The sequence below is a fragment of the Fistularia commersonii genome, chromosome 28 (genome assembly GCF_037954325.1).
Source record: "Fistularia commersonii isolate RoL2024-O1a breed Wild chromosome 28, RoL_Fcom_v1.0, whole genome shotgun sequence".
NCBI lineage: Eukaryota > Metazoa > Chordata > Actinopteri > Syngnathiformes > Fistulariidae > Fistularia > Fistularia commersonii.
In genome coordinates, this window is record NC_141311.1 from 10053528 (window position 1) to 10076245 (window position 22718).

At 47.9% G+C, this 22718-nt stretch overlaps 3 protein-coding genes across 3 annotated transcripts in view; 1 reads left to right on the forward strand and 2 right to left on the reverse strand.

Annotated features, from left to right (window-relative positions):
- Positions 1-638: 638 nt before the first annotated feature.
- LOC147217533 (uncharacterized) lies at positions 639-5260 on the reverse strand. The gene is made up of 4 exons (XM_086176445.1): positions 5247-5260; positions 3406-3948; positions 3240-3332; positions 639-2593 (listed from the first exon to the last, which is right to left on the reverse strand). The coding sequence occupies exons 1-4, from the start codon at positions 5258-5260 to the stop codon at positions 1606-1608; spliced, it is 1638 nt and encodes a 545-aa protein (XP_086032571.1). The 3' UTR covers positions 639-1605.
- Positions 5261-9873: 4613 nt separating this feature from the next.
- Positions 9874-14168, reverse strand: LOC147217534 (uncharacterized). Its single transcript, XM_086176446.1, has 4 exons — positions 14150-14168; positions 12791-13498; positions 12599-12738; positions 9874-11970 (listed from the first exon to the last, which is right to left on the reverse strand). Exons 1-4 carry the CDS (start codon positions 14166-14168, stop codon positions 11038-11040), a joined length of 1800 nt encoding a protein of 599 aa, XP_086032572.1. The 3' UTR covers positions 9874-11037.
- Positions 14169-20727: 6559 nt separating this feature from the next.
- Positions 20728-22718, forward strand: part of cacng2a (calcium channel, voltage-dependent, gamma subunit 2a) — a 36316-nt gene continuing 34325 nt past the window's right edge. The window contains exon 1 of the mRNA XM_086175579.1: positions 20728-21705. Coding sequence (XP_086031705.1) covers positions 21480-21705 — 226 coding nt within the window. The 5' untranslated portion in view covers positions 20728-21479. The remainder of the gene's footprint in view (positions 21706-22718) is intronic.

The window sequence follows — 22718 nt, forward strand, 5'->3', positions numbered from 1 at the left end:
ATACGGTCAGGCAGGTTTCAGCACAGACAGGATGTAAGTTGTTTTTATACTGATAGAATTGCACAACATGTTTTTGTGTTCAACTGATATTTCAGCCTGTTTGTGGTTTCTGCAGAAAGACGGTCTTGTCACATTTCTTGACACGTTCTTCCTGTGCTCAATACATATTGAGCACGTATCTGTCTAAGATTCTGCACCAAGGTGCAGTTTTAAAAGGCAGTTTTTCCTTGCTACTGTCACCAACTTCCTCTTCACATGCAGAGCTGGCTCTATCCAAAATGTAGGGCCACATTACATACCCTCCCATCTGTGAGTGTTGTACGTTAACAAAAAAAAGCGAGTAGCATTGCTTTACCATTGTTGCTCAAGTTACAAGCTTAACAAATTACAAATAATTACCACTCAATAAAAACCCCGTAAATAAATGAACAAATAATACTAATAGTATTTTATTAGTCAAGAACAAGGGATCATATCCATAAATCCCCCCCCACACAAACACATAGTATTATGTATGTGGAGAGACACTCTGAGTGTTATTGTATGTTGTAATATCAATTGATTATTGCTTACTGTCTGTCTTTCTGTCTGTGTGTTTGGGGAGGCAATGATGTCACAAAGCGACAAAGGACCGTGCCCTGGATTCCGGGGGAGACCGTGATGTCACAAGGAAGACACAGAGGGAGGAAGCGGGCGCTGGGTGGGAGGGGGCTCACAGCTTCCCCTTCCCAAAGAGCTGCACAGTAGAGGACAGCTGTGATGCTTCTATGTCTTCCTGCTCTGCAAACCTGCACATTAATACGGGAGGGGCTCACATTTGAATCAGTGTGATGCTTCCTATTTTAAGAGTTAATGGTAATAACTACTTCTAATATGATCATATTGAAGGTTAACTTCTTTCACGATTTTGTGGCCACGGTGCTCTTGGCATTTGCCTATATTAACCAATGGGCCAGCAGGCTCTGCTCACTGGGGAACGGTGTGTTTCCGTAAATCATTTTTAAAGAGTGCGGTTCAGACCTTCTCTACATGGAAATTATTACGAGACAACTGTGTTGTGATTTGGCACCAGGTAAAGAAAATTTGACTTGTCTTGACCTGTCCTTGTTAGACCCCATGTCTAGGATTGGCTGTTGCGAGTGGAATCAGGGGTGTAGATAAATATTCATGCTTGGAAAATAAACAGTCCATTTCAGTTTGTAGATGAGTTTAATAGCATGTCGAAAACCAGTGCCTCCATCCTCAGTGACTTAGCTGCATGGCTAACTTCACTAGTAACTATTTCTAGGCCATAAAGCGTCGCTGGTCTCACCACTGTCTTGTGCGCCTTTCCTTTCATTCTTGCCGACAGTCTTCTACACAAAAGTATGTCATGAAGAGTGAATTTCTATATTTGGTCAGAGATTAATATTTTTTTGCAGAAACAGCAGGTAGAGTTGAGCTCTAAATGCAGGAAGGAGATAAGATAAGATCCAGCGTTATTGTAAGAGCAGAAACCCGCTGATGTGATCTCACACCGTTTGAAGAAAAAAAAAAAAAAAACATGAAAGATTTGACACCTACACATCATGGAATTTAGATATGGAGTGAGTAGGTAGATGGATTTTAACGGCCTTGCTGTGCTGGACACCCTGGCTGCTTCACCTGATCCTCCGCTGAGGGTTCTGGCTGCAGTCGGAGAGGCTTCTCCAGGAGGCTTCTGTCGTGCTCCGGGAACTCCAGACCCCGACGCAGGGAGTCTCTGACCTGCTGCCACGCCTCCAACTGCGAGCCCCAGAGAGCGGCTCTGGCTCTGATAGTCTGTGCCAGTTCTGACTCGCAACCTTTGGCCAGGCTAATGCTATCTTTGCAGATGAAGAACACGTCCACACCGATGAAGAGAGCGTTGACCGCAATCAAACCTGCCCTGGCTGAGGAGGACATGGCCAGCGGGCCTTTGATCGCTGCATTGCCCACATCTGGGAGGTCAGACGCCATCTGGGACACGTTACTCACTCCTCTTCCCCCCTGGGCAAAGACCTTTTCCGCACTCATCATCAGGTCGTCATTCTTCAGCCCCTTCATCCCTGAGCCACAGTCAATGATTGTGTCTATTCTTTTTCCGATGGCCCCTGCCCTATACAACACACTTCCCGCTGCCAGAGTACTATTAGCCCAATCGGTCTCTTCTTCCACATTCTCCAGCAAGCCCAAGATGCTCTCCATGTCCTCCCTGAAGCTGTTGAAGACCTCGTTGGCTTTGCTTTTTTGTTTTTTGTTGACTCCCACCTCTGTCAAAGTGGTGACCACGGTGTTGACTCCGCTGGTGATGCCCAGCCCGAGTCCAGACATGGTCAGAGCCAGGGACAAGCCGGCGGTCACCGGGATCAGAGCCAGCCCGGCGATGGTCAGCGCACCCCCGACCACCCCCACCGAGCTGCCCGCCACGCTGGAGATCTTTGACCCCAGAAGCATCCTGTCCAGCTGAACAGCAGTCTCCTCCAGCTTGTTCAGGAAGTCCAGCATCCGGGGTTCTCGCTCCTCGAACACAAGGAGGAAGCTGTCACGCAACTCCTCGTTCAAAAAGACCACCAAACGCAAATTCTGGTCCTTCCTGATGAGGGGAAAAGATATGTGAATTGAAATCTACACCTCAGCAGAAACTGATATGCTATGAAAGCTGTTCATTCTCTAATTTTTTTTTTCTCTAATCACACTTTCAAACATAAGACTACCGATTGATCTGGATCAGGGGTGCCCGCATTTTTTCAGCATGCGAGCTGATCATAAATGACCAAATCAAAATGATCTACCTATTATAACCCATTGCAAATTATATATTCATATATAATATATTGTTATATTATATTGAGTAATGTGTCTACGGAGAGCTAAACTGGAGTCCCCTAAGTAGGGGACTCGGCGGCTTGCTAGTTTCCCAGGTACATGACCCCTGTGTAAAAATATGGTCCGATGGCAACTGGACATGAATTTCGTCACTTGAAGATTTTTCATCAGAGAGGCTTCTTCACTTTTGATATCAGAACTGATATTCAATAGATATATCAGTTCAGCCATCCTTTGTTTTTTTTTTTTTTTTTTATGCCATCCGTTCAACTGACATTATCTTTGCAATCGACCAGGAGATGATGATCGACAATAATGGACATCCCTAGTCTAGACAGATAAAATATCTTGCATACAAAGTGACGGCTGAACCGGCCAAGGCCGGAAAGAGAACCCGCCTGATTTCATTCCACTTTCTTATCTGAAGAAGCATCCGTTGGACGTCGACCTCGGACAGATCCTGATCCAGCGCTAGCTCAATGCCAGCAGTCTGCCAGTTCATCACGCTGAAAGATATGAATGAAAGGTTTATCTCTGGGCAACTATGAGTGTTTTTCCATACATGTGCACTTTGCTTACCTGTCACCGACGGACCCACAGATTTTCTGTGTATCCTTGATGTATTTCTTCAACTGGAAGGCCAGACTCTCCACGTTCTGAATCCTCGGCTGGAAGAAGGCTCTCTGGTCCCGTTTAAAGAGGATGAGGAGCTGGCAGGAGTACCGGGAGGCGGCCACGATGCTGCAGATGTGGTTGATCTCGATCTCCGGCAGCCTGACTACCTCCCCCTTGAACACAGGCAGAGCGGTGACAGCAAGCCTCTCCACCGCCTCCAGGAAGAAGCCCAGCATGTCCAGGCCTTCCAGGGTGCTGTTCACCACGGGGATCAGGTCCTTCTCCAGCTCCGCCAGCCTGCTGGCTGGAGTTTTAAATGTCTTTATGGTTCCCCAAGTGCCTGATTTCAAGCACTGGTCCATCCTCTCCTTAATATCCATCATCATTTTCAGCTCCTCCTGCATCTTCAGCTGCCATTTGGGGTGCCTTTGACAGAACTCCTGGGCTGTGTTGATGTCAGCAAGGGTGTCTGAGACATACTGTCTCAAGACACCTCTTAGTTCCTGCCTGTAAGGATGGAACCGCCATACAGTCAGAGCTTCTATCACGTAGTGCGGAGACACCGCAGCGGAACTGTTGTCCGATACCTCTTCAGCGTTATATGATTCATAGAAATGTGTATTTTTTGCAAGTAGAATGCTTATAACCACCTGGAGGCACGCCTTCCCCTGCTTATTGTCTTTTTAATGAGCTTAGCACCAACCAAATTTTGAGGACCATAAGGCACATTGCATTATAAGGCGCATTATCAATGAACAGGTCTATTTTTGATAAAAATGTTCCTGCAACTGGACTTTCATACTGCACCACTTTTTTTTGCAAATGCATCTCAGCACTCCTGTCACTTTAAAAGTCAAACCTAGTCATATCTACCTCAGCATAACTCCTCGTTGTTCGTTGTTCTCTGTGACAAATAATTTGTTTGTACTTTTGCACCGTGGGTCTTCGGGAAACACCATTTCAATGCTCTGTATATGTGAACATATGGCAGTATTGACAATAAAGTTGACTTTGACTTCACGATATCTCCGAATATAGTTTGGTCTTTACTTGGCGCTGTTCATTAGCTTACATCCTCTACTTCCGTATCATTGATTCATTAATGTTGAATTCTTTCGCAGCTGCTCTGTTCCTATGATGTTCGGCTTGTGACTGATAGCCTTGAGTTTGAATTCCACTTCGTAAGCATGTCTCTTTACAGGTGCCATTTTTTAGGGTCCTCATACACACAAACGTACAGCAATATTACGTTGAAGCGCAGAACGTACCCGTATTACAAGAAGTGTCAGAGGTAAGTGTACTGTGTAAGTGTACAGCAAACAACCCATATTCAACCAAGGTCCGACTTTAATACAATGTCCCTGTGTAGGCAAGATTTTTTTGCTTACCGAAGTCACACTCATACATTTTGACAGATTTTTGTGCGCAGTGTGCCACATTAAATTGGTCTGAGGTCAGTAAGCACAACAAGAATTCATACATAAGGTGCACGGGTGATTTTTGAGAACGTTCAAAGATTCAGTAACTTTATTTGCTCTAAATCCTCATTGGTTTACCTTTCTATTTGATAAAGGAGGTTCTGGCGTTTTGTTTTTTTTTCTCTCCATGGTGCCCTCAAGTTGAGCCCATACCCCCGTCTGACAGAAAACCCTGACCAGAAAGCAAAACTTCAGAAGACTGTGTCTCTAGAAAGCTGGAGGTTATTTTGCTGCTAACTAAAGATGAATTCCGACTCTTGGCTTTTTCACCTGTGATTTGGAAAGGAATCCTATGTCTCTTTGCGCATGTGTAAAGACTGAACTCACCTGGACATGGACATCCTTTTAACCCTCCGAATACAGGTTTGACAGCTTTGATTAGATCAAATGGATCCACACCTGAGAAGTGACTGATGGCTGGACTTGCGTGCATCTGAATTTATTTCAGAGCCTGGAGCAGATGTCTTCTGTCTTGGTTTTGGTTTCGCTTCAAAAACAATTACAACAGGGAGGGTGTGAACGTGAAGGGTCGCATTCTTTTATCTCGTGTAACAAGGGCAGCTGCTGAACAAGTGAAGAAATAACAAGCGGACAAATACGGTATTGAAAAAGCCACAGATCTTACATTATTATCGTCTCGGAATGGTATTTTATCTTACAGCATTTGAAGTCACCAAAGTGTTGCCTGTTAAGAAAAGTGTGGTATCAAGAGTTTGCTGAGGTCACATGGAACTTAAACACATGACAGATTTTACGGGAGTGTGGAATCTGAACACTTCTGCCTTCTTGCCAGGCACTTTATTGGGGGGGATATCAGTTTGAAATTCATGATGAGAAACAATAACCACTAATCTTTCTCAAGAGGAAATGGAAGTGAATCTCTGCAGCCCCTGGAGGAAAAAACTCAGAACTCGACTTGGAGGTCAATGATCCGAGAAAAAAAAACAACCAAGATGTTGGTTGTAGTCATTGGGAAATGAATGTGAAATTTCTTTGACACCATCAGAGAAGTGCTACGAATAGGTAAATAATCTGAAATGAGACCGCTTGAAACTGCGACAATTTTGAATACAAATAAACAACCGCTAAATAAACGTTAGAATAACAAGAGGTGCTCATAGTTTTAGAGGGTTCTCAGGTTGACAGTTGAGTTCTGACTCCTGTTTGTGCTCCCATCATGCAGCATCAGGGCTGGAAATGGACATTAGTCTGGATCAGTGAGGTGCAGTCAGTAGAGGCAGGGGAAGCCGGGCCTCACCTGTCATCATGGAAAGAAAAAAATGCAAAATGAAAAAATAAATTAAATGGTTATATTTATGCAGTGATTTGTACTATAAAGTTATTCTCCACTAAACCTTTTCAAAATTGCTGAAAAAAAAAATTACTTTTACCGTTCAAATATGAAGAAGAGACGTGGGGTGACGCGGCAACCAGCTGAGCCCACTGTGTATTGCGCAATGATTCTGCTAACTGTGCTGCCATGCTATACACTGAGACCGTATTGCTGTCTCTGTGGATGCCACTATTAAAATAACACTTTTAATATATGAACTAAATTTTCATAGTTTAGCTGATGTGTCTAATGTTTTTTGTCAACAACTGTAACGTGTTTCTCGTAATCATAAAACAACTGTGAAGAGACATTAAGTGAGGCACGCAGTGACGGAGCCTCATGGTAGGGGGCACCGCTGATCCCAGGGATCCTTCTTACTACTCGGATACAGAATAATAGAATTAGCAATATCAAGCTACAGTAAACAGTTAGCAAGTCAGGTGCAACCATCCAGTTATTTTTTTACGATCTCATCGGCTGTATAGCTCACAAACAGTGAGGGATGAATGTAAATCTCCTGGGCAGCTTCTCAACTTTTTGGCCCGGAAGGATCTCATTCAAACTTTTACTGAGGCGACAAAGTGGCTCCGGCCAGTGGTCACCATTCCGGATACGACAGCATCGGTGGAGAGGTCATTCTCGACACTGAAAAGACTCAAAACAAACGGTCGGAACAGGACCGATCAAGGACGACTGTCTTCACTGGCAGCGATTTCCATTGAGACAGAGACTTTTAAAACTGAGGAAAGATAAGGAAGACTTCTACGTGCAAGTTATCGATGCTTTTCTACAGAAGGAGCGGCGCATGGACTTCATTTATGAGTAAAGGTAAGAGATAATAACATTTTTTTTTACATGTGCTTTTTTTCTATGCTACAGTTTGTGTATGTAAAAGATGCTGATATAATATTTAAAACAAAACTGCCAATAAAATGGTGAATAAGCTACTATGTAGGGTTCATATATTTGTAAATCTGACTGTGATTATGTCAGTGCCTCACCAGCCATGAACCTCACCGCACGTGACTGGTCTGGATATGTTATTACCTAGACACAAGCTGGGGATTGAGCACCCCCAGCTGGGTCGCGCGGGTAAGGGTGTCTGATGTTAAAAGACCCGAAAGACCCAACGACACCAGGTTAAGTTGTGTAAGTAGGTGTGTATCAAACCAGTCAAATCTGGCAGAGTCAGTGACCTCCAGCAAAGACCAGATGATGACCATGAACAATATGGCAGCAGCTGGAGAGGCAGCAACCAAAATGAGATATATAGACATTGAGCCAAGCTAACAGAACTCCGACTTTAAGTGCAGTTTGTTTATGTGGCAGGATCTGCAAGAACCCGCGAGGTCTCAAGAGCCACCAGACCAAGATGCTTGATTGGGAGGCAAATGGTGGCCAGTGCCTGGTGAGCCGCAGGAGGGTCCCCGCCTGGGCCGGACCCTCCACGCTGAGCCTGTGACGCTGAGACCGTCACGCTGAGACCGTTCCTGTGTCTGACAGGACGTGGGGCCTTTTTTTTTTTTGGTTTGTTTTTTTTTGGGGGGGGGATGACCGGAAGTCACTTGAAAGAAGCGCGCGTCCGAAACCTGTGCGAGAAATTGACACGCGCACGTGCACTCAGTGAGGGGGTGAGTGCGCGTGCACGACAGGGAGCCGCAACAACTCGGTCGAGCAACTATCAGCAATGAGTGCAACACACACACACACACACACACACACACACACACGCACACAGTAACACGGAATAGGCAGCGGCCGCTGCAGCATAGGGTGCCTGAATGCACGCGCGTACACACACACACACGCAGAAACACACACACACACTTACGCGGAATAGGCAACGGCCGCTGCAGCACGGGGTGCCAAAGCGCACAAGCGTGCACACACACATAAAGACACACACAAAGACACACACAGACACACACACACACACCAACACGGAATAGGCAACGGCCACTGCAGCACGGGGTGCCCGAACGCAAAAGCATGCACACACACACACACACACGCACACACACACACACCGCGAGCCCCCCCCCCCTTTTTTTTTAAGCGTCGCTGGCGAGCAGAGAAGGAAACTACCCTGCAGAATTAAGAGCCCCGCCGACATTACCCATCGTGCATGGGGCTCGGGTGGGCGTGGGGGGTCGCGGGGGAGGTGGGGGCACAGGGGCAGAATGCACTGACATCGTGACAGCACCAGCTCCGGCTCCGTGCACGTCCCGATTGTGTAATATTCAACCGGGGAAGGAGGAGGAAGAGGCAAGGGCCACATTTATTTATTTGTTATCCCTCTCTCTCTCTCTCTCTCTCTCTCTCTCCATCTCTCCCTCCCCCCCCCCATTCTCTCTCCATCCTCTCACACAAGGGCTACAGGAGCGGGACGGTCCGGCGGTGGGGGGGTCGGGGGGTTGAAACCGCCACGGTGATATCTGGATATCCAAGCATCCTCCTCCTCCTCCTCCTCCTCCTCCTCCTCCTCCTCCTCTTCTTCTTCTTCTCCTCCTCCGTCCAGGGAAGAAGCATCCGAGGCTGCACCGACTCCCCGTCCTCCTGCTGCCGGCTCCATGTCGAGTGATGGTGGGCTCGCCGAGCCGGAACCCCCCCGCCGTCTCCGGATCTTCGACGGCCGAACCTCCTCCTCCTCCTCCTCCTCCTCCGCACCCCCGTTTCCGGCGGAGAGCCTCCCAGAGCTATAGAGCTACATATGGAATCTGGGGATCAAAATTTTAGGAAAAAAAAAACGAATCGAAGCGGGGTTTTTTTCTTCTTCTTCTTCTTCTTCTTCTTCTTCTTCTTCTTCTTCTTCTTCTTCTTCTTCTTCTTCTCCAGCTCTTCGTTGCAACCGGATCATTTTGTGAGTGCGACCCCCACCCACCGCCACCCACCAACCCGCCCCCCCTGCTAATGAACAAACGCATCGGTCCGGTCGTCCCGATCTCATTGCGGCGGTTCTCTTCTCCCAGAGAGAAAGCGGAGTTCAGCCTCAGCGACACCTCTTTCTCCAGCAGGCTGCTCAGTGTGTTCGCACTCTCACATGTTTGCTGAGGGACACGAAGACCGGCGGCAAATATCGCATCCATCGGCTCCTTGAGAATCACGTCCGCACCTCCGCCTCCCAGGTCCGCGTCTCCTTCCAGGTATTTGCAATGTTGCAGAGCATCTCCGCCAGTGTCGCGTCAGTAGATGGGTTGAAAATCCCCTGGGCCAGCATGATCCACTGGGCTCCAGATAGCTGGCGGAAGTGTGTCTCCACTTTCTCTAGAACTGTGTGTGCCTGGATAAGAAACGGGCCAACCTCTGCCATTGTGATGCGAAGACCAAAAGCCTTGAATAATCTAGATTCCGGCAGCAGATCAAGTCAAGACACTTTCCGGATCGGTCCATCTACCAGGGCTTCGAGGCAAGCCAGGGAGCTCGCTCTCAAACACCTGCCGTCCCCCTACCTGCTCTCATCCGGGAGAGGAGAAGTTCATATACAATCCACTTCTTCCTAAAATGACCCAAGGTGTGTGTGTGTGCCATTCAACTGCGGAGCATCTCGTCCCCCTGCCCTTGACCAAGGTCATACAGATTTACAGTTTGGTCTCCTCTGGTTTGCTCTTAACCTTCTCTTAAACTCCTTCTCCAGTGTCCAGTTCTGTTTTTTGGGGGGTTGACTCCTGGCAGCAGTGTCTCAATCAGTCAAGAACTCTTGGTCTGTCTTTCTGTCTGTGTGTTTGGGGAGGCAATGATGTCACAAAGCGACAAAGGACCGTGCCCTGGATTCCGGGGGAGACCGTGATGTCACAAGGAAGACACAGAGGGAGGAAGCGGGCGCTGGGTGGGAGGGGGCTCACAGCTTCCCCTTCCCAAAGAGCTGCACAGTAGAGGACAGCTGTGATGCTTCTATGTCTTCCTGCTCTGCAAACCTGCACATTAATACGGGAGGGGCTCACATTTGAATCAGTGTGATGCTTCCTATTTTAAGAGTTAATGGTAATAACTACTTCTAATATGATCATATTGAAGGTTAACTTCTTTCACGATTTTGTGGCCACGGTGCTCTTGGCATTTGCCTATATTAACCAATGGGCCAGCAGGCTCTGCTCACTGGGGAACGGTGTGTTTCCGTAAATCATTTTTAAAGAGTGCGGTTCAGACCTTCTCTACATGGAAATTATTACGAGACAACTGTGTTGTGATTTGGCACCAGGTAAAGAAAATTTGATTTGTCTTGACCTGTCCTTGTTAGACCCCATGTCTAGGATTGGCTGTTGCGAGTGGAATCAGGGGTGTAGATAAACATTCATGCTTGGAAAATAAACAGTCCATTTCAGTTTGTAGATGAGTTTAATAGCATGTTGAAAACCAGTGCCTCCATCCTCAGTGACTTAGCTGCATGGCTAACTTCACTAGTAACTATTTCTAGGCCATAAAGCGTCGCTGGTCTCACCACTGTCTTGTACGCCTTTCCTTTCATTCTTGCCGACAGTCTTCTACACAAAAGTATGTCATGAAGAGTGAATTTCTATATTTGGTCAGAGATTAATATTTTTTTGCAGAAACAGCAGGTAGAGTTGAGCTCTAAATGCAGGAAGGAGATAAGATAAGATCCAGCGTTATTGTAAGAGCAGAAACCCGCTGATGTGATCTCACACCGTTTGAAGAAAAAAAAAAAAAAAAACCCGTGAAAGATTTGACACCTACACATCATGGAATTTAGATATGGAGTGAGTAGAAAGATGGATTTTAAAGGCCTTGCTGTGCTGGACACCCTGGCTGCTTCACCTGATCCTCCGCCTAGGGTTCTGGCTGCAGTCGGAGCGGCTTCTCCAGGAGGCTTCTGTCGTGCTCCGGGAACTCCAGACCCCGACGCAGGGAGTCTCTGACCTGCTGCCACGCCTCCACCTGCGAGCCCCAGAGAGCGGCTCTGGCTCTGATAGTCTGTGCCATTTCTGACTCGCAACCTTTGGCCAGGCTAATGCTATCTTTGCAGATGAAGAACACGTCCACACCGATGAAGAGAGCGTTGACCGCAATAAAACCTGCCCTGGCTGAGGAGGACATGGCCAGCGGGCCTTTGATCGCTGCATTGCCCACATCCGGGAGGTCAGACGCCATCTTGGGCACGTTACTCACTGCGCTTCCCTCCTGGGCAAAGACCTTTCCCGCACTTATCATCAGCTCGTCATTCTTCAGCACCTTCATCCCTGAGGCACAGTCAATAATTGCGTCTATTCCTTTTCCGATGGCCCCTGCACTACACAACACACTTCCCGCTACCAGAGTACGATTAGCCCAATCGGTCTCTTCTTCCACATTCTCCAGCAAGCCCAGGATGCTCTCCATGTCCTCCCTGAAGCTGTCGAAGACCTCGTTGGCTTTGCTTTTATGTTTATTGTTGACTCCCACCTCTGTCAAAGTGGTGACCACGCTGTTGACTCCGCTGGTGATGCCCAGCCCGAGTCCAGACATGGTCAGAGCCAGGGACAAGCCGGCGGTCACCGGGATCAGAGCCAGCCCGGCGATGGTCAGCGCACCCCCGACCACCCCCACCGAGCTGCCCGCCACGCTGGAGATCTTTGACCCCAGAAGCATCCTGTCCAGCTGAACAGCAGTCTCCTCCAGCTTGTTCAGGAAGTCCAGCATCCGGGGTTCTCGCTCCTCGAACACAAGGAGGAAGCTGTCACGCAACTCCTCGTTCAAAAAGACCACCAAACGCAAATTCTGGTCCTTCCTGATGAGGGGAAAAGATATGTGAATTGAAATCTACACCTCAGCAGAAACTGATATGCTATGAAAGCTGTTCATTCTCTAATTTTTTTTTTCTCTAATCACACTTTCAAACATAAGACTACCGATTGATCTGGATCAGGGGTGCCCGCATTTTTTCAGCATGCGAGCTGATCATAAATGACCAAATCAAAATGATCTACCTATTATAACCCACTGCAAATTATATATTCATATATAATATATTGTTATATTATCTTGAGTAATGTGTCTACGGAGAGCTAAACTGGAGTCCCCTAAGTAGGGGACTCGGCGGCTTGCTAGTTTCCCAGGTACATGACCCCTGTGTAAAAATATGGTCCGATGGCAACTGGACATGAATTTCGTCACTTGAAGATTTTTCATCAGAGAGACTTCTTCACTTTTGATATCAGAACTGATATTCAATAGATATATCAGTTCAGCCATCCTTTGTTTCTTCTTTTTTTTATGCCATGCGTTCAACTGACATTATCTTTGCAATCGACCAGGAGATGATGATCGACAATAATGGACATCCCTAGTCTAGACAGATAAAATATCTTGCATACAAAGTGACGGCTGAACCGGCCAAGGCCGGAAAGAGAACCCGCCTGATTTCATTCCACTTTCTTATCTGAAGAAGCATCCGTTGGACGTCGACCTCGGACAGATCCTGATCCAGCGGCAGCACAATGCCAGCAGTCCGGCAGTTCATCACACTGAAAGATATGAATGAAAGGTTTATCTCTGGGCAACTATGAGTGTTTTTCCATACATGTGCACTTTGCTTACCTGTCACCGACGGACCCACAGATTTTCTCTGTATCCTGGATGTATTTCTCCAACTGGCAGGCCAGACCCTCCACGTTCTGAATCCTCGGCTGGAAGAAGGCTCTCTGGTCCCGTTTAAAGGGGATGAGGAGCTGGCAGGAGTACCGGGAGGCGGCCACGATGCTGCAGATGTGGTTGATCTCGATCTCCGGCAGCCTGACTACCTCCCCCTTGAACACAGGCAGAGCAGTGACAGCAAGCCTCTCCACCGCCTCCAGGAAGGAGCCCAGCGTGTCCAGGCCTTCCAGGGTGCTGTTCACCACGGGGGTCAGCTCCTTCTCCAGCTCCGCCAGCCTGCTGGCTGGAGTTTTCATTGTCTTTATGGTTTCCAAAATATTTGATTTCAAGCACTGGTCCATCCTCTCCTTAATATCCATCATCATTTTCAGCTCCTCCTGCATCTTCAGCTGCCATTTGGGGTGCCTTCGACAGAACACCTGGGCTGTGTTGATGTCGGCGAGGGTGTCTGAGACATACTGTCTCAAGACACCTCTTAGTTCCTGCCTGTAAGGATGGAACCACCATACAGTCAGAGCTCCTATCACGTAGTGCGGAGACACCACAGCGGAACTGTTGTCTGATACGTCTTCAGCGTTATATGATTCATAGAAATGTATATTTTTTGCAAGTAGAATGCTTATAACCACCTGGAGGCACGCCTTCCCCTGCTTATTGTCTTTTTAATGAGCTTAGCACCAACCAAATTTTAGGACCATAAGGCACATTGCATTATAAGGCGCATTATCAATGAACAGGTCTATTTTTGATAAAACTGTTCCTGCAACTGGACTTTCATACTGCACCGCTTTTTTTTGCAAATGCATCTCAGCACTCCTGTCACTTTAAAAGTCAGACCTAGTCATATCTACCTCAGCATAACTCCTCGTTGTTCGTTGTTCTCTGTGACAAATAATTTTTTGTACTTTTACACCGTGGGTCTTAGGGAAACACCATTTCAATGCTCTGTATATGTGAACATATGGCAGTATTGACAATAAAGTTGACTTTGACTTCACGATATCTCCGAATATAGTTTGGTCTTTACTTGGCGCTGTTCATTAGCTTACATCCTCTACTTCCGTATCATTGATTCATTAATGTTGTCTCTTTACAGGTGCCATTTTTTAGGGTCCTCATACACACAAACGTACAGCAATATTACGTTGAAGCGCAGAACGTACCCGTATTACAGGAAGTGTCAGAGGTAAGTGTACTATGTACTGTTCTCTGATTGGTTTATCATTGCCAGCGACAGCAAACAACCCATATTCAACCAAGGTCCGACTTTAATACAATGTCCCTGTGTAGGCAAGATTTTTTTGCTTACCGAAGTCACACTCATACATTTTGACAGATTTTTGTGCGCAGTGTGCCACATTAAATTGGTCTGAGGTCAGTAAGCACAACAAGAATTCATACATAAGGTGCACGGGTGATTTTTGAGAACGTTCAAAGATTCAGTAACTTTATTTGCTCTAAATCCTCATTGGTTTACCTTTCTATTTGATAAAGGAGGTTCTAGCGTTTTGTTTTTTTCTCTCCATGGTGCCCTCAAGTTGAGCCCATACCCCCGTCTGACAGAAAACCCTGACCAGAAAGCAAAACTTCAGAAGACTGTGTCTCTAGAAAGCTGGAGGTTATTTTGCTGCTAACTAAAGATGAATTCCGACTCTTGGCTTTTTCACCTGTGATTTGGAAAAGAATCCTATGTCTCTTTGCGCATGTGTAAAGACTGAACTCACCTGGACATGGACATCCTTTTAACCCTCCGAATACAGGTTTGACAGCTTTGATTAGATCAAATGGATCCACACCTGAGAAGTGACTGACGGCTGGACTTGCGTGCGTCTGAATTTATTTCAGAGCCTGGAGCAGATGTCTTCTGTCTTGGTTTTGGTTTCGCTTCAAAAACAATTACAACAGGGAGGGTGTGAACGTGAAGGGTCACATTCTGTTATCTTGTGTAACAAGGGCAGCTGCTGAACAAGCGGACAAAGAAATAACAAGCGGACAAATACGGTATTGAAAAAGCCACAGATCTTACATTATTATCATCTCAGAGTGATATTTTATCTTACGGCATTTGAAGTCATCAAAGCGTTGCCTGTTAAGAAAAGTGTGGTATCAAGAGTTTGCTGAGGTCACATGGAACTTAAACACATGACAGATTTTACGGGAGTGTGGAATCTGAACCCTTCTGCCTTCTTGCCAGGCGCTTTATTGGGGGGGATATCAGTTTGAAATTCATGATGAGAAACAATAACCACTAATCTTTCTCAAGAGGAAATGGAAGTGAATCTCTGCAGCCCCTGGAGGAAAAAACTCAGAACTCGACTTGGAGGTCAAAGATCCGAGAAAAAAAACAACCAAGATGTTGGTTGTAGTCATTGGGAAATGAATGTGAAATTTCTTTGACACCATCAGAGAAGTGCTACGAATAGGTAAATAATCTGAAATGAGACCGCTTGAAACTGCGACAATTTTGAATACAAATAAACAACCGTTAAATAAACGTTAGAATAACAAGAGGTGCTCATAGTTTTAGAGGGTTCTCAGGTTGACAGTTGAGTTCTGACTCCTGTTTGTGCTCCCATCATGCAGCATCAGGGCTGGAAATGGACATTAGTCTGGATCAGTGAGGTGCAGTCAGTAGAGGCAGGGGAAGCCGGGCCTCACCTGTCATCATGGAAAGAAAAAAATGCAAAATGAAAAAATAAATTAAATGGTTATATTTATGCAGTGATTTGTACTATAAAGTTATTCTCCACTTAACCTCACCATTTTTAGTTATTTTTTTCAAAATTGCTGAAAAAAATTTTTACTTTTACCGTTCAAATATGAAGAAGAGACGTGGGGTGACGCGGCAACCAGCTGAGCCCACTGCGTATTGCGCAATGATTCTGCTAACTGTGCTGCCATGCTATACACTGAGACCGTATTGCTGTCTCTGTGGATGCCACTATTAAAATAACACTTTTAATATATGAACTAAATTTTCATAGTTTAGCTGATGTGTCTAATGTTTTTCGTCAACAACTGTAACGTGTTTCTCGTAATCATAAAACAACTGCGAAGAGACATTAAGTGAGGCACGCAGTGACGGAGCCTCATGGTAGGGGGCACCGCTGATCCCAGGGATCCTTCTTACTTCTCGGATACAGAATAATAGAATTAGCAATATCAAGCTACAGTAAACAGTTAGCAAGTCAGGTGCAACCATCCAGTTATTTTTTTTATGATCTCATTGGCTGTATAGCTCTCAAACAGTGAGGGATGAATGTAAATCTCCTGGGCAGCTTCTCAACTTTTTGGCCCGGAAGGATCTCATTCAAACTTTTACTGAGGCGACAAAGTGGCTCCGGCCAGTGGTCACCATTCCGGATACGACAGCATCGGTGGAGAGGTCATTCTCGACACTGAAAAGACTCAAAACAAACGGTCGGAACAGGACCGATCAAGGACGACTGTCTTCACTGGCAGCGATTTCCATTGAGACAGAGACTTTTAAAACTGAGGAAAGATAAGGAAGACTTCTACGTGCAAGTTATCGATGCTTTTCTACAGAAGGAGCGGCGCATGGACTTCATTTAGGAGTAAAGGTAAGAGATAATAACATTTTTTTTTACATGTGCTTTTTTTCTATGCTACAGTTTGTGTATGTAAAAAATGCTGATATATTTAAAACAAAACACGTCAACTGCTGCCAATAAAATGGTGAATAAGCTACTATGTAGGGTTCATATATTTGTAAATCTGACTGTGATTATGTCAGTGCCTCACCAGCCATGAACCTCACCGCACGTGACTGGTCTGGATATGTTATTACCTAGACACAAGCCGGGGATTGAGCACCCCCAGCTGGGTCGCGCGGGTAAGGGTGTCTGATGTTAAAAGACCCGAAAGACCCAACGACACCAGGTTAAGTTGTGTAAGTAGGTGTGTATCAAACCAGTCAAATCTGGCAGAGTCAGTGACCTCCAGCAAAGACCAGATGATGACCATGAACAATATGGCAGCAGCTGGAGAGGCAGCAACCAAAATGAGATATATAGACATTGAGCCAAGCTAACAGAACTCCGACTTTAAGTGCAGTTTGTTTATGTGGCAGGATCTGAAAGAACCCGCGAGGTCTCAAGAGCCACCAGACCAAGATGCTTGATTGGGAGGCAAGTGGTGGCCAGTGCCTGGTGAGCCGCAGGAGGGTCCCGCCCGGGCCGGACCCTCCGCGCTCCATGAGCCCCACCCCAAGTCAGGCATTCAAAGCATTGCCGGGTTTAGTAGCCTTCCGCCAACAAGGAAAGTGAGTGGTGCCAGTTCAATGAGAACGTCGATCAAGTTCTCGAAGCCGTAGCCAGAGGGAACGCTTAGCAGAAGTTGTGCATGATGTGCGCAATTATTGTCAGCTTTGCCGCCAAGGGGTTTGGCACCAAAGAGCAGTGCCTAAATAAAAGTGCAGGGGAGCCAAATCGACGGCAGAGGAAGATCAGTCAGCTGCGGGAAGCGCTAAGACAACTGGGACGGCAGTAGAAGCAGGCAAGGGAAGAGGTCAAGGCCGGGCTAGCAGAGCTCTTAAGGAGGAATGCTCTGTCCTGCTGAATGGCACTGAAAGAGGAGAAAGGAGAGAACCAAGAAGCATGCCACCTTCATTGCAAGTCCATTCAGCTTCACCAAGAGGAGGCGGGCAACTGGCCGAAACTCAAGAAGCGGTTGACGAGTATCTCAGGGCAACCGACAGCAACAGCGCCAGAGAGCAGGAACTTGGTCCCTGCAGCTCTCTGATAACTCTACCAGAGCCCACTTCAGCATTCAACACCAGGGGGCCAACCCTGAGAGAGGTCGAAGAAGTTGTCAGAGCAGCTAGATCAGCTTAGCACCAGGTCCCAATGGAGTACCATATGTGGTCTACAAGAGGTGCCCAAGGTTCTTGCGGAAACTGGAACATCCTCAAGGTCATCTGGAGGTGGGGGAAGGCACAGCTGTGTCACAACGTTCTGGCGGGAGCAGTTGCACCGACCAGGAGTGAAGGATGGACATGTGTGGACCAGATGGGAGTCGGCACTGGACTGGAAGATCTCTTGGCCCGAGTTTTGAAAGGTGACGCCGCTCTGCATACAAGTCTTGATCCGGTCGGTCTCCAATGTCCTCCCCGGCCCGACCAACCTCTTGTGTTGGTGTCTGGCAGAGACACCTGCCTGCCCTCAGTGCCAGAGGGGAGGATCCCCGGTGCACATCCTGAGGTCAGCTCAGGTAACCACTTTGCCTTTGGGTTTGTTCAAGCTGAGAAGCCACGGCATCGCCCAAGCCAAGCTCCTGATCAACACTTGGAACTGGTAGCTGAATGTGGACCTGGGCAGGCAGCTCAAATTCACAGATACATCACAGAGACCGCACTCTGGCCGTACCTGCGCCTCATGTCAGAATCAACAAGGCAGGGGGAACTGCTTGGGAAGACTGTCTGCGGGAGGCATTTGAGAGGATGAGTACCAAGTATGAGGCGAATGCCGACGGGTGGAAGACTCTGAGCTGCCCGGTCCATGTTGGATGCCGAGGATTCGCGGTCCAGTCATCTCGCAAGTGTTGGGAATAGGAGGAAACACAGAAAGACAGCCATCAAAAATACAGATACCGCTGAGAAAGCATCAAGATGGCTGTGGATTTGGGGGGGGGGCGGGCACAAGGAGTCTGATGTTGAAACACCAAAAAGATCCAATGACCCCATGTTACAACCTGTGTCCGGGTTGCACTAGTAAGGTTTTTAAGTAAACACAAGGTTACACCCCATGAGCAGTAACAGCGACGTGTGGTGAGGCACTGCCTTCATCATAATCAAACATATGGACCTTACATAGTAGCTTATTCACCATTTGGCTGGCAGCAGTTAACGGGTTATGTTTAAAATCTCATATCAGCTTTCTTCACACAAACTGTAAAAATAACATTTAGCCTTGAAAAACATTATATTGCTCTTATCTTCACTTATAAACAAAGTCCGTGTGCCACTCCCTCTGAACAAAAGCATCGATAACTTGATTATAGAAATTTCCTTGTCATTCTTCAGTTAAAAATACTGTTATAGAGCAAACCACAATTTTACAACAATTTTATTGTTGCAAACAATTCTATTCTTTTTTTTCCATTTTTCATTTTTTTCTTTCCAAGATTGGAAAGTGAGGCACGGCCTCTCCTGCCTCCCCTGACTTTATGTCACTGATAAGTAAGAATGATTTTCTTGTGTATGGGTGTGTGTGTGTGTGTGTGTGTTCTCTCCTGGACACCTTTTCAAGTCACTCAAGTGATATATTTTTTTTGTGAAAATCGGTGAAATAAATGGTCAAATATGATGATTAGATTAATAAATAGTTTCAAACTGTAATGAGTGAAACTGGGCAGCAGAGGGCGACACACTCCACAGTGTTCTGCGCGGGAGCTTTCTCTCACCCTTCCCACCCACTACCCACTTACACTCCCACCCCCACGCGTGTCAGAGCTGAAGCAGCGAGCCAACGTGACCGTTCCTGTGTCTGACAGGACGTGGGGCCTTTTTATTTTTTTGGTTTGTTTTTTTTTGGGGGGGGATGACCGGAAGTCACTTGAAAGAAGCGCGCGTCCGAAACCTGAGTGCGAGAAATTGACACGCGCACGTGCACTCAGTGAGGGGGTGAGTGCGCGTGCACGACAGGGAGCCGCAACAACTCGGTCGAGCAACTATCAGCAATGAGTGCAACACACACACACACACACACACACACACACACGCACGCACACAGTAACACAGAATAGGCAACGGCCGCTGCAGCACAGGGTGCCTGAATGCACGCGCGTACTCACACACACACGCAGAAACACACACACACACACACATACGCGGAATAGGCAACGGCCGCTGCAGCACGGGGTGCCCGAACGCAAAAGCATGCACACACACACACACACACGCACACGCACACACACACACACCGCGAGCCCCCCCCCCCCCCTTTTTTAAGCGTCGCTGGCGAGCAGAGAAGGAAACTACCCTGCAGAATTAAGAGCCCCGCCGACATTACCCATCGTGCATGGGGCTCGGGTGGGCGTGGGGGGTCGCGGGGGAGGTGGGGGCACAGGGGCAGAATGCACTGACATCGTGACAGCACCAGCTCCGGCTCCGTGCACGTCCCGATTGTGTAATATTCAACCGGGGAAGGAGGAGGAGGAGGCAAGGGCCACATTTATTTATTTGTTATCCCTCTCTCTCTCTCTCTCTCTCTCTCTCTCCATCTCTCCCTCCCCCCCCCCATTCTCTCTCCATCCTCTCACACAAGGGCTACAGGAGCGGGACGGTCCGGCGGTGGGGGGGGTCGGGGGGTTGAAACCGCCACGGTGATTTCTGGATATCCAAGCATCCTCCTCCTCCTCCTCCTCCTCCTCCTCTTCTTCTTCTTCTCCTCCTCCGTCCAGGGAAGAAGCATCCGAGGCTGCACCGACTCCCCGTCCTCCTGCTGCCGGCTCCATGTCGAGTGATGGTGGGCTCGCCGAGCCGGAACCCCCCCGCCGTCTCCGGATCTTCGACGGCCGAACCTCCTCCTCCTCCTCCTCCTCCTCCGCACCCCCGTTTCCGGCGGAGAGCCTCCCAGAGCTATAGGGCTACATATGGAATCTGGGGATCAGAATTTTAGGAAAAAAAAAGACGAATCGAAGCGGGTTTTTTTTTTCTTCTTCTTCTTCTTCTTCTTCTTCTTCTTCTTCTTCTTCTCCAGCTCTTCGTTGCAACCGGATCATTTTGTGAGTGCGACCCCCACCCACCGCCACCCACCAACCCGCCCCCCCTGCTAATGAACAAACGCATCGGTCCGGTCGTCCCGATCTCATTGCGGCGGTTCTCTTCTCCCTGACCTCTCTGCGTGCACGGAACGGCGTCGACTGGGGCTTTTTTTTTTTTTTTTTGGATTCCGCCATTTAATTCCCCCCCCCCCATTTTTCTCTCCGCTCAAACGATGCGTTCTGGCGCATCCGCGACCCGCAAACCGCCGCTTTGTCCTCTCTGACCACCAGAGCACCCCCTCCTTCACCCCCCCCCTCCTTTACACCCCAGAATAATAATCTCTAGTCTGCAGGATTTTGCAGCAGTTCTTCCCGGGGAGCTCAATGCACTGCGAAGTACAGTAAACCCTCATCCTCATCGCGTGGCTGTAACCTTTGCCTAGTCAGGAAACAGGTTGAAACCCCCCCCCTCCTTCCACACACACGCACACACACACACACACACCACCACCTTGCGGGCCTGCGTGGAGGATCAACCCACTCTGCCTCCAGGACCTCCTCATCCTCCTCCGTGTGTTTTTGTAGATCTGCTGCTGCAGCTGAAGGTGATCTGCATCCATCTTCCTCCACTCTTTTTTTTTTTTGGGGAGGGGGATTAATAGTGAGCCAGAGAGAAGAGGCCTCCTCCTCCTCCTCCTCCTCCTCCTCCTCCTATAAACCCCTGTCGGTTTTTTTTTTTCTCCTGACTTGGTCCTCACCCAAACGCAACCATAAGGTTCCTAGCGCGTCCTCCTCCTCCTCCTCCTTCCTCCCTCTCCTTCCGTTCCGGTATATCCCGTTTTTTCGGTTTGATTTGGTCCCGCAAATTTTCAAATATTTACTTCCTGTACATCAAGAGGAAAGGGGGTCCCCCTTTCATGGAATGCGGAAACATGGGTCTGTTCGACCGCGGAGTCCAGATGCTGCTGACCACGGTGGGCGCCTTCGCGGCCTTCAGCCTCATGACCATCGCGGTCGGCACGGACTACTGGCTGTACTCCCGCGGGGTCTGCAAGACCAAGTCGGTCAGCGAGAACGAGACCAGCAAGAAGAACGAGGAGGTGATGACCCACTCGGGCCTGTGGAGGACGTGCTGCTTGGAAGGTAAGAGCACACACACACACACACACACACACACACACACACACACGTCCCCTCGCCGTTCCCTCCCCCCACGTGTGCCCGGCGGGCTCGCGCCTTCCCGAGTTTCCGTCGCCGTCACATTTCCCTCCAGAGCTGCAGCAGAACAAGGATGTCGGCGATACACCCCCCCCTTGACTAGCACCCCTCCCGCAAAGATGAGCGGAACACGTTCGCTCCAGCATTTAGCCTGAAAGGGTTCCAGTCATGGGGGTTTAGTCCCGCCCCTTCGTTCTGGTGGGGTTTTTTTCGGTTCTTGATCCAAAACACCGACCGGCTGCAGAAGAAAATGGGTCAAGACCGTGGAATTTTGACACGATGCACCCAAGAAATGCTCTGCTCCTCTATGGAAATAGTGGTGACCTTTGACCCCATCCACGTTCTGATCACATGTTGATACCCTGGGTCTGACATGGTGCAGGCAGCTAGTGTGTGTGTGTGTGTGTGTGTGTGTGTGTGTCGGGGGGTTAACCTCGTGAAGCAGGGCGCTCTGGCCTCCGACTGCTTCTCGGCCATGGTTCGCTAACCGTCCGGCTAATTTCTCGATTATTTTTTGTCGGATTTGGCACCCGCCGTCTCTGTCGCGCCTCCAGTCTCGGTGGAATTGGAGAAAGAAGTAAAACAAACACACATGAAAAAAAACGGCAACTTTTTTTTTTCCCAAGTATTTGCCAAATTCTGGATTTAATCTTGAATGACTGAAAGAGAAGACTGAAGTCCTGTCATGACGACTCGGCCTGCTTGAGAAAAACCCCGGGATTAGTTTAATACCGTAGTTATTACAACAAAAATACACATTTTGGGGACATTTATATTCTTGTTCTCCCGGATCAAATGCTGATACACCGCCGCTGTGTGTACATTTTCTCTTCCCCCATTATTAACATTAATGCACGCGGGATTGATCGACACTCGGCCCGTGGTCCATTATTTCATTGGCAAACAGAGTGGCACAAAGTCAAGATGAGATCAAACCT

Bases quoted from the DNA above. Each gene is read 5' to 3' on its own strand.
- LOC147217534 (XM_086176446.1), bottom strand. The intron at 12,739-12,790 runs GTGACAGGTAAG...ATAGTTGCCCAG, and splicing joins GAAAATCTGTGGGTCCGTCG to AGATAAACCTTTCATTCATA. The intron at 11,971-12,598 runs GTTCTCTTTCCG...CTCATCAGGAAG, and splicing joins AGTGGAATGAAATCAGGCGG to GACCAGAATTTGCGTTTGGT.
- LOC147217533 (XM_086176445.1), bottom strand. The intron at 3,333-3,405 runs GTAAGCAAAGTG...CATATCTTTCAG, and splicing joins TGTGGGTCCGTCGGTGACAG to CGTGATGAACTGGCAGACTG. The intron at 2,594-3,239 runs GTGGAATGAAAT...TCCCCTCATCAG, and splicing joins ATGCTTCTTCAGATAAGAAA to GAAGGACCAGAATTTGCGTT.